This window comes from Mesoplodon mirus (genome assembly GCF_964341445.2).
Source record: "Mesoplodon mirus genome assembly, chromosome: 7".
In the NCBI taxonomy this organism is placed as follows: domain Eukaryota; kingdom Metazoa; phylum Chordata; class Mammalia; order Artiodactyla; family Ziphiidae; genus Mesoplodon; species Mesoplodon mirus.
Window position 1 is genome coordinate 866,317 of NC_138983.1, and position 10,450 is coordinate 876,766.

The 10,450-nt window shown below is 60.9% G+C and overlaps 1 protein-coding gene across 4 annotated transcripts in view; it reads left to right on the plus strand.

Annotated features, from left to right (window-relative positions):
- The window catches only part of AP2A2 (adaptor related protein complex 2 subunit alpha 2), a 65,107-nt gene extending 62,451 nt beyond the window's left edge, over window positions 1–2,656 (plus strand). For all 4 annotated transcript variants that reach the window (XM_082628546.1, XM_082628547.1, XM_082628544.1 and 1 more), the window contains exons 19-22: window positions 916–1,032; window positions 1,121–1,190; window positions 1,334–1,468; window positions 2,234–2,656. In XM_082628546.1, coding sequence (XP_082484672.1) covers window positions 916–1,032; window positions 1,121–1,190; window positions 1,334–1,468; window positions 2,234–2,311 — 400 coding nt within the window. In that variant the 3' untranslated portion in view covers window positions 2,312–2,656. The remainder of the gene's footprint in view (window positions 1–915; window positions 1,033–1,120; window positions 1,191–1,333; window positions 1,469–2,233) is intronic.
- The last annotated feature ends 7,794 nt before the right edge of the window (window positions 2,657–10,450 follow it).

The following is a 10,450-nucleotide window of genomic DNA, read 5'->3' on the forward strand; positions in this document are numbered from 1 at the left end:
TGGGCGCGGGGGTGTCAGGCTGGGCCGGCACGCGGCTGTGACGTGGGCCCTCTGCGTCCTTCCTTCAGAGGGTGTGGTGAGGACCGAGGGGTGACCTGCCGTGCACACTCCGGCGTCTGCTACAGAGGGTGTGGGAAGTGGGGGAGGGAAAGGGTGCCCGGGGTCTGGGACGCCGGGTGGGCGGGGCCTCCCTCCCAAGGCCCGGAGCTTTCCGGCGAGAGACCGCGGGCCTGTCCCGCTGCGGGCGCTGCCCAGCCTGCTGCTCTGGAGGCCGGCTGCAGGGTGCCGGGCCCGCCAGGGCCTCGGCTGGTGTGTGAGCGCCCACGTGTGGTACTCTGAGCGTACGCGCCGGTTTGACTCTTTTTTGTGACGTGTCTGTGTTGCTTCTCGGCTCGTTCCTGCCATCTTTCAGTGACTGCGGTAGAGTGTGCATACCAGCCTTCCCTGTTGGGTATTCGTGAGGTTAAATTTTGAAAAAGCACCTTTCCAAATATGGAGTATACAGAGACCTGCAGATGGTGTACTTTGTAGAATTTAGGGAAATAGATGTGCAGAATTTTTGTTTCATTCCGTAAGCACACCGTTTTCTTTTAGTCTTTTCATGGAAAAAAGAAAAAACCCACACGATTTAAACGTGAAGTTGTAGGACGTGGACTGCTGGGGAATGGGAAGAGGTGGCACCTGTCCCCAGCGGTGCGACCAGCCCGGCAGCCTCGGCCGGGGGTGGCGGGGGCATGTTCCCCGACGTCCTCGGCCATCGATGACGGTGCGCTGTAGGTGGACCAGCCTCCCTGGAGCCCCGGGCTGCCCTTCCAGATCTCTCCGCCCCGCCTTTTGCACGTGGCCCCTCTGTGCCCTGGAGGTGGCACACTCGGGACGTGGACTCTTCCCAGCGTGCCTCTGTGTTGCTCACAGGTACGGGGGAACCTTTCAGAATGTGTCTGTGAAGCTGCCTATCACACTCAACAAGTTTTTCCAGCCCACGGAAATGGCTTCTCAGGATTTCTTCCAGCGCTGGAAGCAGCTGAGCAAGTGAGTGGCGCCCTGTCCCCCTGGGTGGGCGGGAGGCCTTGGCTCTGGCTCAGCTGATGGCACTCGTGCTGGCCTCTGTTTCCCACAGTCCCCAGCAGGAAGTGCAGAATATCTTCAAGGCGAAGCATCCAATGGACACAGAGATCACCAAAGCCAAGGTAAAGGTCTTGCTGTGGATGTTCCCAGGGTCGGGACACGACCGGAGCCCTCGGAGGAGGCTGGCGGCTTCTCCCCTCGGAGAACCCTCCACCTCTGCTGGCGCCGATGCAAGGGGTCCTGTTTCTCCCGGTTCTTCCCACAGATTATTGGCTTTGGTTCTGCGCTCCTAGAGGAAGTCGATCCTAATCCTGCAAACTTTGTGGGAGCCGGTATCATACACACCAAAACCACGCAGATTGGATGCTTACTGCGTTTGGAGCCGAATTTGCAAGCCCAGGTCAAGCCCCTTGAGGGAATCGCTGAATACGCTTACTTTTTTTTTTTTTCCACTGTGGTGTAATTCACACACAGTGAGAGATGCAGATAGATCCCAGATGTGGTGGTTTGATATGTTTCGACAGATGTGTACACCTGTGTAACCACCACCACCCGTTGGTGCGTGTAGCATTTCCATCGCACCAGGAAGTTCTCTGGCACGCCCGCATCAGCCCCGGCCTCCCTAGGAGGCAGCGCCGTGTGGCCCAGCATGGGGCCCGCCTGGCCTCGGGCTCCAGCAGTCACCGTGTTGCTGCTGTGTCCACAGTGGTCCTCATGGAGCACGTGGCCCTCCTTTGCGGGGAGGTGCCACGCTGGTTTGCCCAGCCCTCCTGTCGATGCACATCAGGCTGCCCCTGTTTCAGGAGGCATTGAATAGGGCTGCTGCAGACATCTGGACATGCCTTTGTGTGGACGTGTTTTCATTTCACGGGGGGAACACTGAGGGTGGGACTGCCGGCTCATGGGGTCTGGGCACGGTCAGTGTTGCTGCCCTGACAGCCCACCAGCTGTGCATGAAGGTTCCAGCTGGTCCACATGCACACGAGCACTTGCTATTGTCAAACTTTTATTTTTGCCACTGAGAGCGTGTTCGATGCTTGAGTCTGTCAACAGTGGCACCTCCAGGGAAGGGCTGAGCAGGGGGCCTTGAGGGGCCGCTGGGCGGGGCTGGCCCCGCAGTGTCTGCCCTGGCACCGCCACTGACCTGCTGTGTCCTCTGTTTCAGATGTACCGACTCACGCTGCGGACGAGTAGAGAAACCGTCTCTCAGAGATTGTGTGAATTGCTTTCGGAACAGTTTTAATCAACAAGGACAGAGGGTCAGGCTCCTGTGTCTGCGTTTTTCTTCATCTCCACTGTCGTCTTCGTTGCCGTGCTGCAAGTCCATGCCCTGTCTAGTGTCGCAGCCCCGGGCGCCTCCCAGCCCTGCTTCTCTGGCCTCGTCCCTTGTGGGGATGGATGGGGAGCCTGTGTGCCGCTGAGGAAGAAAAGGCTCAGCCTGGACCCAGCCGTCCTGCCAAGTCAGGAGGAGAGGGGCGTGGATCCCGGGATCAACTCTTATAGAAATCAAGACAGTTCTGTGGTTAAGTCTACAAATTAAAGGGAATTTAGCAGTTTGAATGAAAATGGAAAGTTTTTTGAAATTTTATCAAGATGCCAGTGCTGTTTTATTGATAGTTCATCTCTGATGCTCTGAGAGGAGAGGCGGCATTCTGTCTGCCACGGGAATAGATCTTGGTTACTTGGATGGGAGACGGGGAGGTGGCCCAAGGGCTGATGGGTATGTCCACATGGGGCCCAAGCGCCGACCTCGGCCAGGGTGAGAGCACAGTGCCTGGGGGCTTGCTGGGGCCGGATTCTGAATCTAGAAGTTAGACAGGATTGTGTTCTCAATGACGATCAACAAAAACATGTACCCTGGCTAGATTTAATTCTATTTTCCTTTTTCCCAGCACTGTGTTCTTAAAGCGAGATTTGTAAAGCCATCTGACTGAGACCTTATGTGTGCAGTGCTTGGGGGGTGGGTCTCCTGGTGGCTCTGGAGGGTGTGTACCTAACCTCATACATCTTTGGGTTTCAAATGAGTGCACTGTCACCACAGTGGCCCAGGACTGGTTCCTGATTGTGATGGCAGGGTTTGTAGTGGGCCAACAGAGAAGATTTCTGGAAGGTGAGCTGCTCTCTTCCCTGTGCAGCGGCCTAAATGTGCCGGGGTCATGATTGCAGGGCAGGGTGCTGTGGACCTTGGCCTGTGCAGTGGGAGGAGGGAGGCCTGCGAGTGGTCAGGAAGCAGAGAGCAGAGTGGGGATGAGCTGGCACCTGTCCCCCCGACCCCTCCGTGCGTGCGGCTCTCATGTGCCGTCCCCTGCGCCTCGAGATGCCGAGGCAAGGCCTGTGTCCTGTTAGCGGCAGATGTGCCAGGTGGGCGGCAGGCACAGGCTGCAGGTTTGTCCTCGACAGACACGTCTGCTTTCGGCACTGAGGGGCCCAGGAACGGCTGGGGCCCTTGTTGGTTACCCTGGTTTTCCAGCAGGGACCGGGTTCCCTGCCGTACGCTGGGGAGAACCACGTGGGGCAGGGGAACACAGTGGCCCTGTGCCGTGGTGCGGGTCGCGGGGAGGCAGCTTCTGGGAGTCGCCATGTGGGTACTGGGGCCCCCCGCGCTGCGGACACCCCACTCAAGGTTCCCACACCCACCACCCGGTGCAGCCCCTGCAGCGCGCAGCTGGGGAGGCTGAGGCGCTGCGTGTGTGGCGGCATGGCCGCTGGTGGCCCTGCTGTGCACTGCAGACGGATGACGTGGCCGTCGTGCTTTTGTTCAAGGCGCTGGACGGTACGCGGTGCTTGGGCTCCAGTGTTTGGACTGCCAGCTCGGGGCTGGTTTCTTATGTCAGCCGACGCCCTCCCTGTACCCACCATTCTGGGTGAGCATCCATCAGCAAAGAAGAACAAATGCTGGGGTGGCGATTGGAACGTGTGTGGTCTTTGGAGGGAAAGGCACCTGGCATACGGCTCAAGGTCCTGTCCTGTGGGGCTGCGTGGGGCGCTGAGAACCGGTGACGCGGGCCCGTTGTCCGGAACCTGTTCCCCAGTCACGGGGGTGGAAGCTGAGGTGTGTCGAGGTGACGTACCTTTTGCTCTGCACTTGGGTTCAGGACGTGGGCTGAGCCTGTGGGACTCATCGTGGTGGGGCCTGCAGCCTGGCCTTGGCTCCCCCCACTCCGTGGTGTGTATTGGGGGCCTGCCTTCTGGAGGCCTGGGTCTAGGGGACAAGTGGGCCCAGGGGTTCCTTCTTGGGGAGTGAGCCTGCTGAGCTCAGGCGGGGTGGCCCCAGCCACAGGCAGGGTACTGGGTCCCACGGGACGGAGGGCCTCACAGGAGAGTAGTCCTGAGCTGGGAAGGGTGAGGGGGCCTGCAGGGGAGGGGAAGGGAAGGCTGGGGGCCCGCAGTGGCGTCCCTTCTTGGCCCATACTTGTGTGGGACCGACCCCATGAGCCGGACGCGGGTCTGGGGACTCACGCGTGCCCGAGGGGCGCGGGAGACAGCAGGAGCAGAGCTCAGGGGCCTTTGTGCTTTGACCGGTGCCTGTTTATTTGTTGTCTGTTCACAGTGTGCTCATGGTGCACAGCACCGGTGCCCCCTCCCCAGGGTGAGCTTTGTTGGTGGCAGGCGGTGACGCTGGCCTCTCCCTCCCCTTCCCCGACTGCAGGGCCCCTCTTCTCGCTGTGACCCGAGCCTCTCCCCCAGCCTTCTCTGCTTGGGTGGCCCCTGTCTCCCCAGGAACCCCCTCTGCAGCAGCCTTCCTCCCTCCTGCCACCGGGGGTGGGGTTCTGGTCCCAGCAGGACTGGAAGGCTGCCTTCAAAGGCTGGGAGGCTGTGTGGATGAGCGGTGGGTAGTGCCCTGTGCAATCCCGAGGCTGGCAGTCCAGTGCAGCCTGCTGGGTTTGGTCAGGGTCGGCAGGACCCCCGCCTGCAGCCCCTTTCTCTTCAAATGCCCGGGTGAGCTGCATCTGAGGGTTCTTTGAGGCCACGCCCTGTGCCTGGGAGAGGGGCTGCTGGGCACAGTGCGTCGGGGTGAGCGGGTGTCGGGGGCGCGGCTCGATCCTCACTCCCGGGGCCGGGTCTCTAGTCTCCGCAGCGCTGGGAGCGGCACGTGCAGCTGCTGAATACCTGCAGCGTGAGCATCAGCTGCTGTCCCCTCACCCTGGGGTCCGGGCAGGGCAGCACGAGCCGCTTCTTATGGGAGCTGAGGGGGTGGCAGCAGCCACAGTTGGTGTCCACTTGCGCGGTGTCGGTGTTGAAGCTGCGGGGGAGCGGCGGCGGGCAGCGCGGGTCAGGGCCGCTGCCTCAGGAGCGCTCCTGCCCCTCCCCGGTCGCTCGGAGAGGTGGACGCCAGGGTCCCAGGCTGCGCCTTCGGGGAGGGGCTGGCCTCGCATCGCTGACCTCCCCGGCTCCCGGCAGGTGTGGTGGAGGTGGGTGCGGGCCGGGGCCACCCGATGGGGCAGCACGCTGCCTGGACTGGGAGCTCTCTGTGTATGTTCCCCAGCTCCCACTGGGAGCGCCTCTGTCGAGCAGGGCGGGTTCCAAGTCCAGGACCTGGACAAGGACCGCACGGGGCCGACAGCTCACCTGGCTGAGGAGGCGCAGACGCCCTCGCAGCGGGTCACCGTCACGTTGGCCGTGCACCCCTGGTAAGTGACCTCTTCCTCAAACTCCCTCACTCTGCAGGTCCCTGGGAGCCGAGAGGCAGGCATCAGACGGCGGCCCCGCGGCGGGGCTGGAGGACAGGTGTGGCCTCTGGGGGCTCCGCACCTGGCCCTCTCAAGGGCAGGAACTGACATACGTGGCTCTGGGCCTCGGCTTTTTAAATCTCTTTTCCTGTGTCACGGTGGATAGTGCCGGCTCCACCAAGGGAGTGACAGCTTAGATGATCTGGATGTGGCCGTGTGGGCACCCGCCAGCACTTTCGTGCCCACGGTGGCATCTTCCCTGGGCCCCCACCCTGCACTCGGGCCCCTGCCCCAGGCCATCTCCCCTTGTCCGAGCCCCACTGAGCTCAGACCTCATGGCTTTGCATGGGAACAAAACCTGATACCAAGCCTCTCACTGTGTGTTTTCTTCCTGAAAGTTGGCTACACTGGGAGTCCCCCAGGGTCAAGGGTTTTCTCAGAGGACGAGGCAGATTCCCAGCTCTGGCCCCAGCCTCCCTCTCCACCTCCCCTCCTGGCCTGACACACCAACCTGTGGGCAGAGGTGTTTCTGGTCTGCTGGGCTCAGTACCTGCGGTAGGGATGGGGTAGGATATCAGCATCCCCTGAGGGGACGTTTGGTATCACAAGAGCTCCCTGCAGGGGTGTGGACCTGGCTGTGAGCTCTGTCCTGCATCTGTCCCAGTGGACAGTCTGTAGTGGGTGCCCTGACAGCTGGCAGAGCAGTGTTGCCGTTAGAAACTGCCAGTGTGGGACTTGAGTGAAAAAGCAAAGACTGGGCAGTGTCTCCTGCCTTCCCACCTGCCCCCTTCCAAGGTCTCCCTGTGGCCTCGAGCCCTGCCTGCCCTGCTTTTCCACTGGAGGTGGGACAAGAGGCCTGGCGGGGATGGGGCTCTGGGTACTTCCCTGTGGCTCCCACTGCCCACAGCTCTCCTCCCCTCCTGATCTCCTGCTCCCTCGCCCCACGTCCTGGGTCCCCTCTTCATGGGCAGCCTCCACCCAGTCCTTGTCCCACAAGAGAAAACACTTTTTTTCAATACCATCCTGCAGTGGTGGACAGTCCTGCTGGGGGAAGGCTGGGGCTGTGAGAGGGGAGCCCGCTCCAGGGGACGGGTGCCGTGCAGGGGAGGGCGTGTCCCTGGAGGACAGGGTGGGCTTAGGCAGGCCTGGGGCAGGAAGGTAGAGCAGAGCTGGAGGCACCTGCAACACTGAGACCTGGGTGGGCGCCAACCCTGGAGTGCAGGCACCCTGGCTGCTAGTCCCAGCTCGGGCCCCGACGATCACCTGGGGTGAGGCGCGTGCCTGCTTTCTGCAACCAGGGGGAGGGTTGCGAGAGTTGAAACTCAAGGTCTTTCTGAGCTCTGCAGAGGGTCGCCGTGGAAGGCTGCTGAGGGGGTCACCTCAAAGGGAGGCCAGGACTGCAGCAGGGACGTGGAGGGGCGGGGGGCTGAGGGAGGCAGGTGCAGGACAGTCAGGCCCTGAGGTGGGGAAGGGGGCCACCTGGGAGAGGCCAGGCGCCCATTTAGGCCAGACTGGAATTCACTGGAGCTGTGCCCTGAGAAGAGGGGAGAAAGGATCTGGGACCTGGCCAAGGAAGGCTGAGGAGAGGCCCCAAGAACATGTAAGCAACATACAGCAGAGGACAGGCTGGAGAGGGGGTTGGGGGAGACGTGACTTGGCCACCGCCTGCTGGTGGGGGCCCTGTCCTTCTAGACACCCCCAGGACACAGCTGAAGCACCAAAGCTCAGAGACCTGGAATGGCACTCCAGGGCTGGTCAGAGGCCAAGCTGCGGCTCCCCCAGGCTGCACATGACTCCGAGTCTGCTCAGTGCCCTGTGCTGCCTGGCCATCCCCAGGCAAGGGAAGTGAAGGCTTTAGGGGGAGGGAAGGAGACACACCTGCTGCAAGGGCCGGGCCAGCCTCGGGGGTGTGTGTGCAGGTCATGATGGGGCGCAGCAGAGGTGGGAGCAGAGGCCGAGAGGCAGTGCCCATAGGGTCACCAGGAAATATGAGGGGACAAGAAAAGGCGGAGATCCCATGGGAGTGACCCAGAGTGTTGTCCAGAGTGGAGAGACAAGGCTGAGAAGAAGCGTGCACCACAGGTCATGAGGTGGCTGCAGAGATGTCACTCACCTGGAGAGCTGGGTAGAGATGTGACAAGAGAGGAGATGGATTGGCCCCTGGTGGAAAAGGACCCGGCAGTGGGAAAGGAGGAGATTCCATGCGCAGTGATGGAGCTGGTCAGGAATACGGTGGCCGGCAGCCCGGTGGTACTTGGCTGTCTGGTGGTGAGGTTGGTGGCTGGAGAATTTGGGATGGCTGTCACTCCCAGGGTAGAAGACAGGAGGCCCTGCGTGGGGACTCGGGTCGTGAGAGAGGTGGACTGTGAGGTAGTGGACCGAGAGGACAGAGCTGAGGAGGTGGGGTTACTGGCTGTGGTCCGGGATGTAGACAGGACTATGGTACTGGAAGTGGGGAGAGGGGACAGGGTAGGGGAGGATGAGGGTGAGAGGGAGGACCTGACGGGCATGATGGTGGCTGGGGAAAAGGGGCTGGTAGACAGGGAGGCTGTATGTGATATGGTCACGGGTGCAGAGGGGGAAGGGCTGTGCGGAGCTGAACTAATGGTTGGGATGCTCTGTGAAGTGGAAACTGCTGAAGGTGACGGGGAAGATGATATAAAAGGAGGAGTGGTGTGTGAGGACACGTGAGAAGGAAGAGAGGAAGTAGTGGGCAGGGAGGAGAGAGTGGAGGTGCTGGATGAAGACGAGGGGTAATGTGGAAGGTTCGATACAGAAACAGAAGTGGTGAAAGGACTTTGGCTTGGGTTTAGAGGAGTTGGAGAAGATAATGTAGAGCTAAAGCTAGAGCTTTGTGGTAGTACTGTGCTGACTGAGTTCTGGGCTTGGGTGGTCCCTGTTGTGGTCTTTGTCAATGGCGGGGCTGTGGGTGTGATGGTCCCTCTTGTGCTCTGTGTCAGTGGTGGTGTTCTGGGTGTGGTGGTTCCTGTTGTGGTCTTTGTCAGTGGCGGGGCTGAGGGTGTGGCGGTCCCTGTTGTGGTCTTGGTCAGTGGTGGGGCTGAGGGTGTGGCGGTCCTTGTTGTGGTCTTGGTCAGTGGCGGGGCTGTGGGTGTGGTGGTCCCTGTTGTGGTCTTGGTCAGTGGCGGGGCTGTGGGTGTGGTGGTCCCTGTTGTGGTCTTTGTCAGTGGTGGGGCTGAGGGTGTGGCGGTCCCTGTTGTGGTCTTGGTCAGTGGCGGGGTTGTGGGTGTGGTGGTCTCTGTTGTGGTCTTTGTCAGTGGTGGGGCTGAGGGTGTGGCGGTCCCTGTTGTGGTCTTGGTCAGTGGTGGGGTTCTGGGTGTGGTGGTCCCTGTTGTGGTCTTGGTCAGTGGCGGGGCTGTGGGTGTGGTGGTCCCTGTTGTGGTCTTTGTCAGTGGCGGGGCTGTGGGTGTGGCGGTCTCTCTTGTGGTCTTGGTCAGTGGCGGGGTTGTGGGTGTGGCGGTCCCTGTTGTGGTCTTTGTCAGTGGTGGGGCTGTGGGTGTGGTGGTCCCTGTTGTGGTCTTTGTCAGTGGTGGGGTTGTGGGTGTGGTGGTCTCTGTTGTGGTCTTTGTCAGTGGTGGGGCTGAGGGTGTGGCGGTCCCTGTTGTGGTCTTGGTCAGTGGTGGGGTTCTGGGTGTGGTGGTCCCTGTTGTGGTCTTGGTCAGTGGCGGGGCTGTGGGTGTGGTGGTCCCTGTTGTGGTCTTTGTCAGTGGCGGGGCTGTGGGTGTGGCGGTCTCTCTTGTGGTCTTGGTCAGTGGCGGGGTTCTGGGTGTGGTGGTCCCTGTTGTGGTCTTCGTCAGTGGTGGGGCTGTGGGTATAGGCTCTGTTTCTGTGACAGGGATGTGTGTTGATATGGATGGGGTGCCATTTGGCTTTGGGGTGGAGGAGGTAGCATGGGACTCTGTTTGGGTGATGACTCGGTGAAAGGTTGGAGTCACCAAAGAAGTGGCAGATGTTGACATATGGATGGGAAGGGTCTCTGGTTGTGATGTGATGGGATAGGTGGTAGTGGTCTGGAAGGGTGTTCCCGTGGATGGAGCTGTCATGTGGGAGATGGTAGGGACAGAAAGGATGGCGGTGGAGTGAGTGCTGAAAGGGGTGTGTGGCCCAGTGTGGGTGGCCGTGGCGGTGTGTGTCACGGGTGTTCCTGTGCCTCTACTGGTGGATTTAAGGGAGAGGGTGGTGAATGGTGGGGACGTGGTTACATGGAGGGCATTTGAAGTAGAATGTGATACCAGGACAGTGGAGGTTGCGGCTGTGCTGACGAAGTTCTGGGCTCTCGTGGTCCCTATTGTGGTCTTGGTCAGTGGCGGGGCTGTGGGTGTGGCGGTCCCTGTTGTGGTCTTTGTCAGTGGCGGGGCTGTGGGTGTGGCGGTCCCTGTTGTGGTCTTTGTCAGTGGCGGGGCTGTGGGTGTGGCGGTCCCTGTTGTGGTCTTTGTCAGTGGCGGGGCTGTGGGTGTGATGGTCCCTCTTGTGCTCTGTGTCAGTGGTGATGTTCTGGGTGTGGTGGTCCCTGTCAGTGGCGGGGCTGTGGGTGTGATGGTCCCTCTTGCGCTCTGTGTCAGTGGTGGTGTTCTGGTTGTGGTGGTTTCCGTTGTGGTTTTTGTCAGTGGCGGGGTTCTGGGTGTGGTGGTCCCTGTTGTGGACTTTGTCAGTGGTGGGGCTGAGGGTGTGGCGGTCCTTGTTGTGGTCTTGGT